Genomic DNA, 18309 nt, shown 5'->3' with positions numbered 1-18309 from the left:
CTTTGTTCCAGTAACTTTGGATTTGTAGCATTTGTTTCTCTAAAGACAAACAGCAAACAGCAATGTGCAAGAATCCTCAAATAGCTAAAGGGACACATTAATTAAGGATGAAACATTAAAAAATTGAAATGAGTGAAGGAACAAGCTTGTAGCGGCTGAAAATAAAACTTCTCAAGGGATGAGAGGTCAAAAAGGACTTTTCTATATATTCTTTTACTTCTCTGTCCAAATCTTACACCAAGTATATAAGAAACTAAAACGATAAAGGAAAAAGAAAGAAAAACTTTAAGACATTGTAGAAGACCAACAATTCTGAAGAGATATAGGCAACTATGAACAATGTAATTATTTGTCCTAAGTGATAGGAACAAGATTTGACAGGTGTAATCATCTAATCAAAAACTCATGCATGGAATCAGTACTAAGGAGATCAAAGGGTTTTTTGCCAAGGGAATCCTTCAAGATTGTTATTTGACCTTCTTTGACAAGTATATCTTCTTCAAGTGTCTCTATCTTGTTCTTCAATACATTGACCTCTGACTGCAACAGCATATTCTGCTCACTACACTGTTTCACTTTTTCCCAGCAACGATCTCTGTCCTCTGACACTTGGGGCAACATTCCCCTCGTTATTGTTAACTCCCTCATAGCCTCTTGAAGATCACTTTGAAGGTGGTTTATACTCTCATCTTTCTTCATCATCTATTACAATAGAACCAAAACAAGGAAAAACGTCATTTTTTAACATGGGGTTGGGGGAATGGTTGAAATACTAGCCGTTGGAAGAAAAAAAAATACTAACAAAGATGACAAAATTTCATCAAGAAGCAAATATACACTAGCTGAATTTTAACAAAATTTCAGTATAGCTGAGTAACCTGAAGTTCAAGGTCCTTCAACTTATGTGTTACACTTGAAAGGTTGTCCATAGCATTCTGCACTTCAGATCTAAGTATGTCATTTCCTCTTACTGCTGTAGCCAGTTCAGCTTGCATCTGCTCAACTTGGAGCTCTTTAGAGTACATCTTTTCTCGTAATAAACTTGTTACCAAACATTCTGCTTTAAGCTCAGTTCTTAGTATATCCTACATAAACAACATGTTCCATATGATAAGAACAGAGAAGTTCACCCAAAAAAAAAATGAAAATGAAATAATAAATAAATAAGTTGGAACTTCAAAAAAGGTTTAAAATAAATAAACACAATAGTGCAAGTAAAGGTCTATATTAGTTTAGTTTGAATACAACAGAAAATTTTCCGGAAGAACCTCACCTCAGATGATTGATCATTCAGTTGAGTTGATTTATCAGCATCTATACATTCTGACTGAAATTTAGAAGTCAATGGATTTGACTTTTCGTTCATCAAAGAAGACATTGTCTGCAAACTCCTAGTTAAGCGATCAGTACCACTTTTAAGTCCCTGAATTTTTGTTTCAGATTCAAGAATAAACTGCGCATCTAAACCGTTTCCAATGACTTCTCTATCCAGTTGGATATTTTGACGAAGATGACTTCCTTTCCCTTTAATGAATTCCATCATGTTAGAACACAGAGATGTGCTTTCATTCAGCATTGTTAGGCCTTGATTCTGAAGGCAGCAGACGCGGGCCCACAGTTCTTTGTCTAATTTATAAGTTGCGACAAAACATTCTTTACCATCAGCTTTCAATCTGTTTAACAGAATTATATTCTCATGGCGAAGAGAATCTGCTTCAACCTTGTAGGATTCTAGTTCCCTTCTCAAGGCCAATTCTACTCCGGCTAACCTCATCTGCTCCATTTGCATTTTGGCAATGTGCTTATCAACGCCCTCCTTAGATTTGTTTGTCTCAAGTTCCACATTAAAGCCCTCTTGTAATCCTGCAATTGTCTTCTCTTGGTCACTGCAAGTCCTTAATAATCTCGTTAAGGACTTTTGTAACTCTTTGCACTCCTTATCCTTCTCTTCAAAATTTCTTCGAATACAGTCCCGATTTTCTTCTGCTATCTTATATTTCTCTTGTAGTTCTAAGAGATTTTGCTGCAAATCAACAATCTCCTCTTTCATTTTCTCTGTCTTTTCAGTCAATCCCTTGAGCTGTTGATCAGTGTATGCCATCACACGTTTGCTCTCCATCTCCCTCTCACCAAAAGAGGAGACTTCCCTTTGAAGTGATACATTCTGCTCTGCAAGCTCTCTAACACGTTCACGGAGCCTTTGTTCTTCTAACTGGAACTTCTCAAGCTTGAACGACCAGTCACTTGACCTCCTGTCCAGTTCCTTTTCCAATGCAGACTGCATCTCGTTCTTCTCTTTCTCAAGTCGTTGAGTTCGAAACTCCTGTTCCGTCTTTACACGTCTAAGATCTTCCTTAGCAGATGCTCTGTCAGAGATTCGAGACCTTAGTTGGGTCGAAACTTCAAGAGCCAAGCTTATTTTCTCCTCTGCCAGGTTTCTGATTGTCTGAATCAGTGTTGGCACATCATAACCACCATCAGGGAAAAAGTTTTCTCGTTCTAACGTCTTAGAAAGATGAATAACTCTCTCCTCAGCTTCCCTTGACCTTCTCATTAGTTCTGGATCAGAATCAGCATCAGCATCAACTTCATCACAGCTTATACCCTCAGAAATGCCATTCATGCCATGATAACCATTTGTCATCCTGAATGGTTCATCCAACAAATAACTTTTTGGTGGGGTGTCATCCAAATCAGAGTCATAGTGCCCATTCACTGATCTTGCATAGATATCTTCGATTGTGATTGGATTGTCAAGATCCAAATCCTTTGACCTAGCTTTAGAGAGATCACGAGACTGAGAAAGTCTCTCAATGACATTTTTTGCAATACTCCTTGGTGATTCATGTCCAAACCCATTTTCCATCCAATCTCGAGATGAGAGGCGAGGACGACTAACTTTGGCTTCTCTGAATGAGTAAGCCCTTGGTTTATCTTTGGATCCATCTGTTGGTGAATTAGGTGCTGTGAGCTGAATTTTTGGGGGCAGCATCACACCATAATTTCCATGCCCAGAATTATAACTATGTGAATTGCTCCTGGGTCTACTGTCCTCCAGTTGCTGCTCCCCATCAATATAACGGTCTACAACCTTAGTTGAAACATTGCTAGAGCAAGTCGAAGAGTTCCCAGATAAATCATGATGGGATCGTGAAGAACTATGGGACCCAGGTCTCTCGTATCCATTGGAATTGTGGTTAGAAGATACTGCAAATTGTGCTGGCTTATCCCTCTTTTGCTTCTCAGAGTTAAGAGCCTGACAACTGATAGATACACAGAAAGTTCAACGAAATAACGAGCAAAACACAAGCAACAAAATGCATAAATTAAACTTTTTAGTCAAGATATTATTTCGATATAAGGTAATTGACTCTCACCGAGACGAATGCTCAAACTGATGATACGGATCACTAGCAATGCTACTAGAAGGAGATCTACTTGGATCTTTCAAGTGGTAGGCAGCGGACGAAAATGACCTGCTCCTTCTAAGAGCTGGACCAGCACAAGAACTATGAGTATCAGAAACTTGTTTTCGAGATTTGGAGAACAATCCCTTGGGGACCTGGGAATAATTTTCAGCTTTTCCATGAGCCTGACTATTCATTCCATTATCTGATGAATTCTCCCATAATGTATGCTTGTTTGTTGATTTTGGAGTAGCTACATTGTTGCCTCCACCGCTGGATGCAGAGGATTTGAAAAATAATAGTTTCTTCATGAGTAGGACTTTTTTCTGTGCCTGCTATCTCAAACTCATCAAATTTCCAGCTTTTCCACAATTTAACTCAGGCCTCACTGAACCAACAATGCAGACGTAAACCACAAATTCAATCAAGGTAAAATCAAACCATTGTTGCAAATTCACCAATTTGGGGATGAAAAAGCAACCAAACAAAATAAGATAGAATTAAAAAGGAAAAAAAAATAGAGAAAGAAAAGCTAAGGTATAAACTAGTATAGCTGAACCATGATGTTACATAAAAGTGAAACACTGATTACTTGATTTCCACAACAATCAGCAATTAAAAGAAAATTAAATTAAACAGATAACAAATATGATAATACTATCATCCATCAACTTGCATAGAAGAATCAACCGGGGATAAAAAAACGAAACCCTATTTTTGAAGAAAATGCTCAAGACCTGGAATTCAGGGGAGTTGATTGCGGCTTCTTGAGTGAGTGAACTTGACAATACACAAAAAAGAAAGAAATAAACAAATCAAAATAAAACCTTTTCAGATTCGAAATTTTCTTTGTTACAAAAGAAACAAACAAAAAGAAGAAGAGAGAGAGAGAGACTCACAAGGTTCCAAACGGTCAAAATAAAACCAGTTGAAGCAGCAGCAGAACGAAGGTGAGAGCCAAAGAAAAGATGAACGATGAAATCTTTTGAATTGTGTAACTGAAATGCAATGCGTACTTTCTAGTGTCCAATTATTTTCAAAAGTAAAATATGGATGAATGAAAATCCGAGAATTAAATGCGTGATAATTAATTAATTAGAAAGGAAGGTGGTTCAATTTGGAATGAGTGTTCAAAAATATGAAATGAAAGGATTAATTGCAAGTTTGAAGAGGCAAACGCAAAAGCGTTTTTATTTAAAAGTGTGACGATGCCTTCGAAGGAGCGGGGGATGTCGTTGGTTTATTTGTTTTTGTTGGATCAGGCGCACATTATATTTTTAATCAAATCAATTTCAATTATAATTACTCTTATAACCTATGAATCTATGATTCAATTCTAGGTCCCACACCTACCACATTTTTTCTTCAAAATCCTTAGTATTCGTTTTTTTTTCTTACTATTTAAATTCGAATTTAATTTTGATCAAATAATAGTATAAAATATTTTGTATAATTTTTTTTTCCTTATTACCATATTTTTTTTGTTCTGATCGTTCAGGAACTAATTCGTAGTGGATAAAAGTTTTATTTAAAAATTTGATATTGGCAAAAAATTGTTGCATGCATAAGGCGGAATTCGATGTCCGATAGGCCAAAGACTAATTCGTCGTGGATCAAAACTTCATTTAAGAGTTTGTCGTTAGTCAATAGATTTTTTTTCCCCAAAGATAATAGGTTTATTTCATTAATTATTAAAAAATGAAATACAAAGATGTCCAAAAGCAGGACAGCATAATAAAAGGTGGGGATTTCCCAAAAACACTACACTGAAGGTATTCATCCAACGGTGCGTGGTCGAAAAACGAAGAAAAATCTTAAAGAAGAAATAATGATAAATCAAATTGAATGCACCTAAGAGCTTGTCTCATGGAGATGACGACCTAAACTGGGAGTTCTTTGGATTTCACGGAGCAACTTGACAGAGCTTGCTAGAATGGCAGACGGCATAGAAGTAGAACCTTCAAAAATCAACTGGTTGCAAGCTTTCCAGCAGTTCCAGCAAATGATGGCAAGCAATTGAGGATTACGGTCAGCATTCTTCAACGGGTTAAGTATCTCTATTGATGCAGTCCACCATGTCCAAAAGTCGTTAGAACTCTGAGGGGGAAGACAGTCACGAAGATAATCGATCAAACAATGAGTGACTGTTTCCGTTGCTTCATGACAGCAAGGGCATATTGGTGATATAGATGGGATGCGGTGATGAATTTGAGCAAGCATCGGAAGTCGGCCATGGAGAGCTTTCCAGATAAATAGCTTAATTTTGTGAGGCAAGTTCAACTTCCATAGATCAATCCACGGCTTTTTCTGTTGCATATAATTAGGGCAAAGCTCCAGAGGCGGATGGTAAAATAAATAGCCAATTCTGTAACCTGAAGCTGTATCATATTGCTTGGATTTGTTCAAATCCCATTGCAATTTGTCCCTACTCTGCTGAATTTTAACTGACAAAATCCTGTTTGCAACGTCTTGGGGAAATAGTTCTTGAATGAGATTCTGATTCCAATTTCTATCTTCAGTAATTAGATCTTTAACTCTTGGAAACAACTCAGAAATAGCCTGTCTATTTGGCATGTCAGAAATCATTAAAGGATACGGAGGAGGCAGCCAAGGATCCTCAAAGGTTCGGATATTCTCACCAGTACCCACAGCCCAATTAAGACCTTTTTCAACAATCTTTCGGCCTTCCAGTATGCTCCTCCATCCCCAAGAAGGTCCAATTTCTGCCGTTATAGCATTACCATTGCTAAAGTATTTACCTCTTAAAATTTTGGATAATAAGGAAGTAGGCTGTGATACAAGTCGCCAAAACTGTTTGCCTAAAAGCGCCAGATTTTGGATTCTGAGATCTTTAAATCCAAGGCCTCCTTCTTTTCGTGGGCGAGTCATAGTGTCCCAGCTAATCCAAGCCATCCTCCTTTCAGAACCTTTTTGTCCCCACCAGAACTGAGAAAGTAAAGAGTGAATTTCCGAAATTAAACCATCAGGCAACTTGAAGCAAGACAATGTATAAATAGGAATAGTTTCTCTCACTGCCTTAAGCAATACGTGTCTACCACCTGACGAAAGAAGATTGCGCTTCCACCCTTGGATTCTTTTCCGAATCTTTTCTTTGATCATACTAAAAGAAGCCTTTTTCGATTTAGAGACTGTAGAATGCAAACCAAGGTATTTATCCTGAGCCCCAATATGATTAATATTCATAGAGTTAGCCAGTAGTGTACGAGTAGTGGACGGAGTGTTGTGGCTAAAGAATACAGCAGATTTATTAAGATTTACCCTCTGGCCACAGATGCTTTCATAAGAATTCAATAAATGCAGAATATTTGAACATGCTTCAGGATTAGCCTTACAGAATAAAATGGAATCGTTAGTCAATAGATTGCAGCATGTAAAAAACGGGATTCAAATTCCTATCACTTGTTTAGGCGAACTAGTGAACTAATTACTAGACCAATCAAATTTAATTACAATTGTGTAATTATATTCGCTCTTTTGGATAATCTTTCAATATAAAAAATAGTTATTTTTTTAATGTGGTATTATATTGTTAAATTTTTTTTATGACTAGTTATATCATTAAATATATGTAAAATTATTCGTACATCAAAATTAAATTCTTTAAATTATACATTACACAAAATTACAATTTTTTTAATCATTGAACTATATGATTATTTTATATTTATTGTGTTATATTAAAAATAATCAATGAAAATACAAGTTAACAATGAAAGTATTTGATAATAATTATGTTAGATGTACATAAAAATTTGAGTTATTAAATTAATTATCTTATAAATTATATATTAAAATATAAAATATATATTAAAAATAAATTATATATTTTATATATTTATATACAAATACATTATTAACTTTTTGTATATACATAGTATTTTTGGTTAGATAAAGACTAAATACTAATAAAATTTGTAAGAGGTTATTTTTGTTTTAAAGTATATAAAATTGTTATTTTTGAGAATAATTACTTATGCATAATATATTTTTTCCTTTTTCTTAACTTTAAAATGTTTTTGACATAGTTAATTTTAGAAATTGAAGCATACTAGTTTAATTATAATTATATTTTAGTATATCTTTAAGAAATTTATTTGTTGATCAAATATTTTCAATATTTTCAATAGTTAAAAAATTATAGTAACTTTTAAATATTTTTAAAAATTAGTTTATATTTATCAAAATTAAAATGTCTAAAATAATTTTATATTAATAAATATTTAAATTTATTCTTAATTAAATTATTGATATTAAATTTTATTTTTGATCAAAATATTTTTTTATTTATGTTTATTATGTTAATTTTAAATTTTAAAAAATATTTAATGAAACAAAATTATTATTAATTATAACTATTGAAAATTACTTTTAATTTAATTTACTAAACTTTAAAATACTATTTTTAAAAACTAACTTTATTAGGCTAATTATAAAAAATAAAAAATATTATCAAATCAAATCTTATACTATTATACAACTATTGTGAAATGGAAAATTTATTGATATTATAAGGGATATTTTTCTGGTCACCGTTAAATGAATGGGTAACGTTATAAGATTTAAATATAAATATTTTTTAAACGATGGAATAAGCGTAACTCTTGATTTATGATTTAAGTACTCTAGTATATCGCTGCATTTAATTTTAATAAATATTTTGGTAGAAGTGGGATAGATATTTGCAATGAAATCGAAAAAAAAAACACACAAATTAAAAAAAGAAATAAACTCACGACTTTGCAAGCCACCACTCATAACCTCAAGGATAAAAGATCTTTGAGAGTTTATATAGTAATGACTAATAATTGTGCACATAATTTGGTCGTTCCAGCTGCAAACTAATGAATCATTTTCTATCCTTTTTTTTTTTCTAACTCTAGTCATGATTAGGATAAATAAGTAGGCGCCAAATGTGAATTAGATAATGACATGCATAATGATGTGTGATAAAAGAGAAACATAGGCCACAATCGTGAAATTTATAGGCACTACTATGATGGTGAAATACCATGTTGGCGTGATGGCTCTACTATGAGTGCTCCATATTTTTTTTAATTAATCAAAATATTTTTTTTTAATTTGTAAATTAAAATGATCCTTTCATTATCACCAAGTTAATGCTGTTAACGTACTTAGGATTTTTATTAGTAAATTTATAATACTAAATCCATTAATTTTTTAATTCATATATTGTTAATCTAACTATTTTTATTATCAATTTATTTATTCGACTTAATAATTGAATTAGTCTCTAAAAAATTATTTGTTCTTTAAATTTGTCTTTTAATAAAACGGAAAGAGTACATAAAAAATAAATAAAAGATAATAAAATTGTGAAAGAATAAAGAAAGAAAAGAAAAGATGAAGAAAATTTATTAATTGTTGATTGATTGAAAATTGTAAACTATGAAGGTAAAACTAAGTATATATAGAGCATTGGCCTGTGAAAAATAAAAGCAAATAAAGATAAGATAAAGATAAAGATAAGATAAAGACTAAAATTATAATTGAATTTGTATATTCTGTTGGGCTGAATTTGTGGGTCGTGAGTAGGGGTGTCAGGCGGGGAAGCCCGCCCCGCCCCGCCCCGCCCCGCCCCGCCGGAAGCCCGCTCTCTGGCGGGCTGGCCCGCCCCGCCCCGCCTATTCTGGCGGTCCCAAAATCCTAGCCCGCCCCGCCTAATGGCGGGCTGGCGGGCTGGCGGGCTAAGCCCGCCTAATTAGTTTTTTTTTTTAAAATAAGAAAAAATATCTTCTATTTAAATTAATATAAATCGGGCTAAGTCCCGCCTAATTAATTATTTTTTTTAGAAGAACATATCTAATATCTTCTATTTAAATCAATATAAATACAAATATTAAATATAAATAGTCTTCAAAGGATATAAATAGTCTTCAAAGTAAATAAACATAATCCAATTATCCAAAATACTCAAGTCATAGTTATAAATAGTCCCATAGACAAAATAAATATATAATCCAAAGTCCAAAAACATAATTATAAATAGTCTTCAAAGCAAATTAAACTTAATTCAATACACTTAATTTTCATCTTCATCTTCATATAAGTCAATAACATCATTGGAACCAACTCCTGAAGAATAGCCTTCTCCTTTTGCAATATCTTCCTGATCTTTATCTTCCTCTAGAAAAAAGTAAATAAATATATTAGCAAAATAGTACATAATAATGTTCAAAATCACTCAAGTATGTATGTCATAAATATAATATACCAAAATCATCATATCCACGTATCCAATTTCTGGTGCAAATCACCGCTTCAACATTATCTGACAACAAACGACTTCTATACTTATTCAAAACATGAGAACCCATGCTAAATGCAGATTTTGAAACCACGGTAGTAATAGGAATGCTCAACAAATCTCGTGCCATTAGTGATAGTGTTGGAAAACGATGATGGTTGTCTTTCCACCATTGCAAAACATCAATGATTGCATCATTGCAAAATAATGTTGCCTCACTCAAATAAATATCCAGTTGGTTCTTTCCACTTTTCACTTCAGCTTCTTGATTACGGGACATCAAATCCTTTGCATTACAAACAATATATGAATCAAAGAGCATGAAAAATAAAAAACACATATAATCAAGTAGATAAAAATACTTACACCAACAATTTTAATAAGCTGAGTTCCAATTGCAGAAGATGTTGCTTGAGAAAAATTACTTGAAAGTTGGAAAGAACTCTCTACAGTTGTAGAGGAATTTTGGTCATAAACCTCAAAAAGCTTGTATAACTTACTCTTCACAAGCTCCACTTTGTCTTTAGCACTAATAGGATCAATCTCATTATAGCAATGAACCAAAGTGTTGAGTTTAAATCTAGGATCAAGAACTGCCCCAAATGCAAGAACAACACTGTATTCTTCCCAATATTTATTGAACTTAATCATCATTTTTTTCTCCCATGTTCCTTATAAGCACTTCATCATTCTTCAAACTATTCATTAAAATCAGCTGGATTTGCCAAACTTGTAAAAAATACAAGTTGGATGTTGGGTAAGAAGTTCCAGACATCAACTTGGTAGTTTCGTAAAATGGTAACAAGAAATCACATATCTTTTCAGTTCTTCTCCACTCATCTGATGAAGGACAAAACTCCCTAAACCCAGCTTCTTTTACTTTATACATTTCAAAAGCTTTCTTGTAAGGAATAGCACTTGCAAGCATTGCATAAAGTGAATTCCACCTAGTAGGAACATCTAAACATAATGCAGTCGTATACTCAAGTCCCTCAATATCTTCAAAACATTCTTTAAACTTAACCATTCGACTTTCAGATTTTCTCAGAAACTTAATACCCTCTCTAATCTTAAACACTGCATCACCACATATTTTCATTCCATCTTGGACAATAAGATTTAAAATATGAGCAGAGCAACGAACATGAAAGAACTCACCACCACACAACAATGAACCATGCACATCCAAAGTACTTTTCAAGTGTTCAACACAAGTATCATTAGAAGAAGCATTATCCAAAGTAATGGAAAAAATCTTTTTATCAACTTTCCACTCAGTCAAAAGCATAAAGATTTTAGAAGACAATTCAAATCCTGTGTGAGGAGGAGGCATATGACAAAAATTGAGAATTTTACTCTGTAATTTCTAGTTCTCATCGACAAAATGTGCAGTCAAACATATAAACCCCTCATTGGTACTGGAAGTCCAAAGATCAGATGTTAAGCAAATTCTATTTGGAATGGAAACTAAAATTTTTTTAAGTTTCGCAGCTTCTCTCTTGTAAACTTTCACTATGTCAGCTTTAATCGTATTCCTAGAAGGAAGTTTCAAAGTTGGACTAATATATTTCACCCAATTTCTAAATCTCCTATCATCAACCATATTAAAAGGCTTATCCCCAGCAACTACATACCCAGCAAACATATCTCTAGCCACTCCTGAATCAATCTTAAGTGAACCTATTTTAAGTTGTAATTCTGCTATAGTCTGACCAATATCTTCATGCTTAATTTGAGTACAACTATCAAGATGCCGTTTTATAGTAGAAGTGCCATATCGCTTACCTCCAGCTTTAAACACTTTCTTGCATCCTTTACACTCAGCACGTTCTACTCCATCCTTATCTGGACCGAGCTTTTTGAAAAAATTCCAAACATCAGAGGTTGCTGGTCTCAGCCTTTTCGAACTAGGTTCATCAACCTCGACCGGAGCAGCCTCAGAACCAACTCCAGTAGTAACAAGGTTACTCACAGTTTCAGAATTCATATTTCCTGAAATAAAAGTAAATGTAAATTGTTTATATGAACTAGGTTTTTCAACCATTAGCAAATCATACAAAAAACAGCAAGTATTCAGTCATAAACTCATAATCAAAACTCAACCATTATGAAGTATATTCAAAACTCAACCATTATCAAATTCAAGCATTTAACCAACAATCAACCATTATCAAGTATATTTAAAAATTGAATACTCATCTAGTAATTCTAGTTAGAACAATTTAGCACATTAACTTAAATGCATATTTTAACAACGAAATAAATTGTTGTCCCGCAATCAATGTATAGTCAAATACTGTTATTTTTCTTAAGAACTGGTACCACCCTCAAATCTCAATTACAACCAGTTGACCCTTTGCCAGGGCAAAATTTTAATTTATAAACCATAACTCAAAGTTATCTTATTTAACTTAATGTTTATAATTTCATACATATAACATTTATAATTACACACTTATTACATCTAATATTATTCAATTTTAAACCTTGGCAAGGGAAAAATTTTAATTTATAATGCTTACTGAAACAGAATAGGAGGAAAAATCTTAAAAGAAAAATAATCCCCAACTGTGAGATTCTAACAAATTTAGAACTGAATTATATGAAAACAACATCCAATCAAAGCTAAATTTATTGGGAACTAAATTTCAAAGACTCTATATTCTAACAACAATCATAAAGGATTAAGTACCTTGGAGCTAAGTTTGGATCTGCCACAGGAAATCTTTCACCAGTTTTTGGGAGGGGATAGTAGTCTAGAAGAGAGGTTTTTGAGGGATCAATATGTTCACTCAATTTCTCTAATTGATCATCAGTGAAAAGCTTGAATCCTCAATTCTTGTGTTACTCAATAGCTTAATAGCAAGTGTTGAACCCAGAGAAGTGACCTATTCAACAAGAATATGATTGGAAAACAAGCTTTAGTTTAATAATTGAGAATAGGATGAATGAATGTCTAATCAAATGGCCTAGGAGAAAGATTTAGATGCAAAATAATGATATAGATGAATAATGGAACAACATATTTACATTCTTGAAGCTGAAGTTTCTTATATAACAAGATTAAGCTGTCTATAATGAGAGTATGGCAGATCATGAATACTTGTGATTAAAGAAAAGTTGGAAGTTTAAAAAACTTACTGCTTGACCTGGCACTCATAATCAAAACTCAACCATTATAAAGTATATTCAAAACTCAACCATTATCAAATTCAAGTATTTAACCAACAATCAACCATTATCAAGTATATTTAACAACCATTAATCTATTATCAAATTCACCACTTGGGTGCTAAAAACCGCACTAACAACTGCACCAGAATGACAAATTCAAAGAATAAAATTGTTCAATTCTCTTAAGATAACTCCACCCTTTTTTTGTACATAATAAATAACAACACCATGCACCTTCACTTAGCAACACACACTATAAATTACAATCATCAAGTATATCATATATCAACTTGTGTTAATAATTTAAAAACAAAGAATTAGTTACAAATATGTGTTCAGGACTTCAGGTAATAGCATTAGCAAAGGTTAAAGTTGTGCAGACCTTGAAGGATCAAGGAGACAAGCAGGCAGCAGCCGTGACCGAGAGCGTGGAGTAGCCGTGAGTCTGTGACCGAGAGCGAGGAGCAGCAGATTCAGAGGACAAGTCACGACCCACAAGACCCAGGAGCCCAGGACCGAGACCAGCAGGCAGCAGCGACGACGGCCAGACAGAGGTGAGGAGTCCTCTCTGAAGTTCGAGCTGAGGTCGCTGGACGATGGAATTGAGAGACTGAGCGTGATGGTGAGGAGCTTAGGATGACCGAGTGAGAGACTGAGAGTGGCGGTGAGGAGGCTGAGATCCGAGTGAGAGGCTGAGCTTAGGAACCGAGTGAGAGGCTGAGATCCGTCGAGGAGACTGGAGAGTGGAGACGAGACGACTGAGTGTCTGGGTGCTGCGGTGCTGCCGTCTGCCGAGGAACTGAGAGGAGAGGACCGACGAGTGAGAGTGAGGCAGCTGCAAATCTGCAATGGGGATTAGGTTAGGGATTGGGGAATGGCCGAATGGGGATTCAATTTAGGGTTTCAGACTTTCAGCCGTTTAGGTGGGTGGGGAATGGGGATTGGGTCAGGTCGGGTCGGGTGGGTGGGTGGGTTCTTGGGTTCTGGGTCTGGGTTCATGGGTAATGGCTAATGCCTAATGGGTTCAGCCCAAAAAAAAAAACATTCAGCCCGCCGGGGCAGCCCGCCCCGCCCCGCCAAAGCCCACCAAAGCCCACGGTTTAAGCGGTTTGGGTTAGGCGGGCTTTTGTCTTACGGCGGTCCCAAATTTCCAGCCCAGCCCGCCTTTTTTGGCGGGTTACGCGGGCCGGCCCGGCGGATTAAGGCCCGTTTGCCACCCCTAGTCGTGAGACGTCTTTATTGTTGTCATGGGCTAAGGTAGAAGAGTGGTTTAATACGCTCCGCAAGTTGGAAGATGAAAGATGTCAAGAACACTAAGTTTAGATTAAGATGGAAGGGTTGAGAAGACAAAGATTTGGTGAAGATGTCAGCTAGTTAGCCAGAAGAGGAAATTGGAAGAAGTTTCATCACTTCAACTTGAGCTTTTTTTATCGAATCAAGCGACAATCAACCTCTAAATGTTTGGTCCGTTCATGAAAAACCGGGTTAGCAGCAATATAAAGAGCACTCTGATTATCACAATATAAAACTGATGGGCGAATAGGAGATATGCGTAAAAATTGTAACACATTTAGTATCCATTGAAGTTCACAAGTTGTGTTAGTAAGTGCATGATATTCTGCTTCCGTGAATGAGCGGGTAACGGTGGTTTGTTTATTGGTCTTCCAATAGACTAAAGAACTGCTTAAGAAGAAACAATAATATGTTAAAGATCGCCGAGTGTCAGGACATCCGGCCCAATCAGAGTCACTGAAGCCAAAGAAGCTGAATTTCTGATTCCCTTGGAAAAAAAATTTCTTTGTCGGGACTAGTTTTCAAATATCGTAATCAGTAGGAGATGTCATGAATTGACTTAATTGTTGAGTAGCATACATGATGTCTGGTAGAGTAGTATTGAGATAGATAAGACGGCCAACCAAACGACGATATACAAAAGGGTCAGGGACTTTTGTCTTGATATAGTCTTGTGGTACTATTCATTGGAATAGAGGCAGGTTTAGCACCTAATAAACCAGAATTCTCCAAAAGATCAAGACAATATTTTCTCTGAGATAAGCAAATTTCCTTCAATGATTGAGCAACCTCAATACCCAAAAAATATTTTAATGAGACCAAGTCTTTAATTCGAAAATGTTGGTGCAAAATATACTTAATGACAGCAAGTTTAGAAATGGAATTACCAGTGAGAACAATGTCGTCAACATAGACTAAAAGGATAGAAATTTGATCACCAATGAATTTAACAAATAGACTATAATCAGATGAGGTCTACTGATATCCATGAGATAGCAAAAGATGAGAAAGTTTGTCATACCATATACGACTAGATTGTCGTAAACCATACAGTGACTTTAGTAGCTTACAGCATTGATTCGGTTGAGGAGATGTAAGTCCAGGTGGCAAAGTCATATAAACATCCTCAGAAAGATCCCCATGTAATAAAGCATTATTGACATCCAACTGATGTATGGGCCAATACTTCATAGAGGCTAATGCCAAAACTAATCTGATGGTGGCAGGCTTGACAACAGGAGAGAAAGTTTTCAAGAAATCAACACCTTCAGTTTGAGTGAACCCTTTAGTCACAAGGCGTGCTTTATATCGATCAACTGAACCATCAGGCTTGCGTTTGATGCAATAGACACATTTACAGCCAACCGGCTTAACCCCTGTAGGGCAATCAACAATACACCAAGTTTTGTTCAACTCAAGAGCATCCAACTCATCTTTCATAGCACTACACCAGTTAGAGTGTTGATTGGCGTCCTTAAAAGACTTTGACTCAACGTCAGAATGTAGAAATAAAAAATTTTTTTATATGAAAATGAAAGAGAAGAAAAAGACATGACTGAAGATAAAGGATACTTGCACTTTGAGGGAGATTGATTTGTAGAGATAAGAGAGGAATTACACAAGAGGTTGTTGGAGAAAATAAAGAATTAGATGGAGTTGGGTCAATGGGTATGTGTGAGGGTTCAACTGGAAGACTAACTGAATCTTGTTTTTGAGAAAGGGTGTTTGGTAATATTGGGCTGGGTGTATGGAATTGGACATTTTTTATGACTAAGAGCAAGATCATTTCATAAAAAATAACGTTTATAGAAATCTCAATATATCCTTTAAAACCATGTTGAAAGCCAATAAACACAACCTTTTTTGCTCTTGGATCAAATTTTGATCTGTTTGTCATTAGGGGAGAAACAAAACATAAGCATCCAAAAAGTTTAAGGTCGTGATAATTTGGTGGATGATTGAATAAAATCTCAAATGGTGTTTTAAAATTAATTACGGATGATGGAACTCTGTTAAGTATAAAAAAATATGGTCCATTATCGGAACGAATAGTTTTGACTTTAGAGTTGAATTGTGTTTCAACTAAAGTAATAAAATTTTTTACATGATTTTGCACTTCTCCTTTTGATTTTAATAAAATAACCCATGTAAAGCGGCTAAAATCATCAACAATAGTAAAAAAAATATTTATGAGTATGAATAGAATTTTGTCGAAACGGACTCCAAATATCAAAATGTAATAAATCAAAACTTGTATTGGCTTTGTTAAAACTTGAGAAAATGAAAGTTTTTTTTGCTTAGAAAGATGACAAATGTCACAAGCCTCATCATGATACATAGAGATAAAAGAAAATTGTTTATGTAAATAATTAAGTCTTTGTCCAGAAAGGTGTCCTAAATGAAACTGCTATAGTGCCATATATTTGAAGGTGTAATGGTTGGGGATTGGATGAAATTTAAGGAATGTGTAATAGATCGATTTTTACCGAAATTGGGTTCAAAGACATAATTCATCTATCATTTTGTCCAAATCAACTGTCCCTAAATTTTTTGCTCTGTAGAGTGTAAGAAGAAGATAAAAAAGTGAATTCACATATGAGTGCTGAAGTAATTTTTGAGATAGATATAATATTAAAGTTGAAATGAGGTAGATAAAGAACATCACGAATAACTAAGGATGATGAAAATTGAACAATGCCTTTATAAGAAACAATAATTTGAGAACCATTTGGTAAATGAATAATAATAGGAGAAATTTGTGTGTAAGAAATAAAGCAAGACAAATTTGATGCAATGTGATATGTGGCACCAGAATCAATGATCAAAGTGTTTAAGAATGAATCGATTTAAAAAATTGTTAACAATAGAAAAATTATTGAAAGAACAAAGATAATGAGTAGTTGAATTTGACAAAAGCTCAAGTTGATTTGAAGGACGAGTTTCTTTATTGGAAGGAAGTGCCATGAAAGAAAAAATGCTGACGAAAGGTTTCTCCTTGATCTAGAAGAGTGTAGGGAGGTTGATTATTCATAGTGAAAGAAGAGGTTTAAGGGGTTTTGAGATCTAAATTGGTTGAAAGAGAAGCTCTGATACCATAATAAAACAGAAAGAGTACATAAAGAGTACGCAAAGATAATAAAATTGTGAAAGAATAGCGAAAGAAAAGAAAAGATGAAGAAATTTTTTTTATTGTTGATTGATTAAAAATGGTAAACTATAAAAGTAAAACTAAGTATATACAAAACATTGACCTATAAAAGATAAAAATAAATAAAGATAAGATAAAGATAAAAATAAAATAAACACTAAAAGTATAATTGAATTTGTATATTCTTTTAAACTGAAACTTGTTTCTTGTTTCTCTTAACCACGTTCAGTCGTTCACTCTTTTCTCTCTTTTCTTTTCTGTCCTTTTTTTCTTGTTTCTCTTAGCGCCGATTCTTTCTCGTCTCAGATAATGAAAAAATGCCCCCACTGTGTGAAGAACCGAAAGAAATGCGGGGAGGCATATGCGGGGAGGCATAAGATATGATTTGCTGACTAGAATTTTTACTCCGACATGCGTTCTAAGCTTTCTTAAGAGAGAGACTTGAACCCTTAAGACTATTCCAAGCACCTGGACGCACTTACTTGAAATGCTCAGGAATAAAAGAAGCATACTATGACAGGTCCTCTTTACTCATACACCACATGTGAAATGAAAAAAAAAAAACTCTCAAACAAAAACTGATGGAAAAGGAAGACGAGCTCCGAAATATAAGAGAAAGTGGCAATAAGAACCAAACCCAATATGATCTTTGCATCCATGTTGACCAAAATAGGCGCGAGCAAAAAGAAGATGCCAAGAGAAAGAGGAGGATGGAGGAAGGTGATCAATATTGCAAATCTGAAAACTTGTGGTGGATGCATCATAAAAAAGTACAATTATAATAAATAATAAATAATAAAATAGAAAGAGTACATAAAGAGTACCCAAAAATAATAAAATTGTAAAAAAATAACGAAAGAAAAGAAAAGACGAAGAAATTTTATTGATTGTTGATTGATTAAAAATTGTAAACTATGAAGGTAAAACTAAGTATATATAAAGGATTGTCCTATGAAAGATAAAAATAAATAAAAATAAGATAAAAATAAAGATAAAATAAG

General features: G+C 34.2%; 1 protein-coding gene across 3 annotated transcripts; it reads right to left on the bottom strand.

The window, feature by feature from the left end:
- Positions 1–191: 191 nt before the first annotated feature.
- LOC130951260 (uncharacterized) lies at positions 192–4514 on the bottom strand. Of its 3 annotated transcripts, none has more exons than XM_057879907.1 (6): positions 4307–4514; positions 4145–4187; positions 3378–3795; positions 1274–3263; positions 879–1085; positions 192–702 (listed from the first exon to the last, which is right to left on the bottom strand). In XM_057879907.1, exons 3-6 carry the CDS (start codon positions 3716–3718, stop codon positions 388–390), a joined length of 2853 nt encoding a protein of 950 aa, XP_057735890.1. In that variant the 5' UTR covers positions 3719–3795; positions 4145–4187; positions 4307–4514; the 3' UTR covers positions 192–387. The 3 variants fall into 3 exon arrangements, with proteins under 3 accessions (XP_057735890.1, XP_057735891.1, XP_057735889.1); XM_057879908.1 differs by having other exon boundaries at positions 3378–3739; XM_057879906.1 differs by lacking the exon at positions 4145–4187 and having other exon boundaries at positions 4307–4422.
- Between the last annotated feature and the right edge of the window lie 13795 nt (positions 4515–18309).

Source organism: Arachis stenosperma, chromosome 9 (assembly GCF_014773155.1).
Source record: "Arachis stenosperma cultivar V10309 chromosome 9, arast.V10309.gnm1.PFL2, whole genome shotgun sequence".
Lineage (NCBI taxonomy): Eukaryota > Viridiplantae > Streptophyta > Magnoliopsida > Fabales > Fabaceae > Arachis > Arachis stenosperma.
The sequence above is the reverse complement of the archived record's forward strand: the minus strand, read 5'-3'. Positions and strand labels throughout refer to the sequence as shown.

What these genes read in the sequence shown, in the direction of transcription:
- LOC130951260 (XM_057879907.1), bottom strand. Translation starts at nt 3,718, where the DNA reads ATGAAGAAACTATTATTTTTCAAATCCTCTGCATCCAGCGGTGGAGGC. An exon ending in CAGTTTGAGCATTCGTCTCG is followed by an intron (nt 3,264 to 3,377) that starts GTGAGAGTCAAT and finishes TGTATCTATCAG; the next exon opens with TTGTCAGGCTCTTAACTCTG. An exon ending in TGAAGGACCTTGAACTTCAG is followed by an intron (nt 703 to 878) that starts GTTACTCAGCTA and finishes CTATTGTAATAG; the next exon opens with ATGATGAAGAAAGATGAGAG.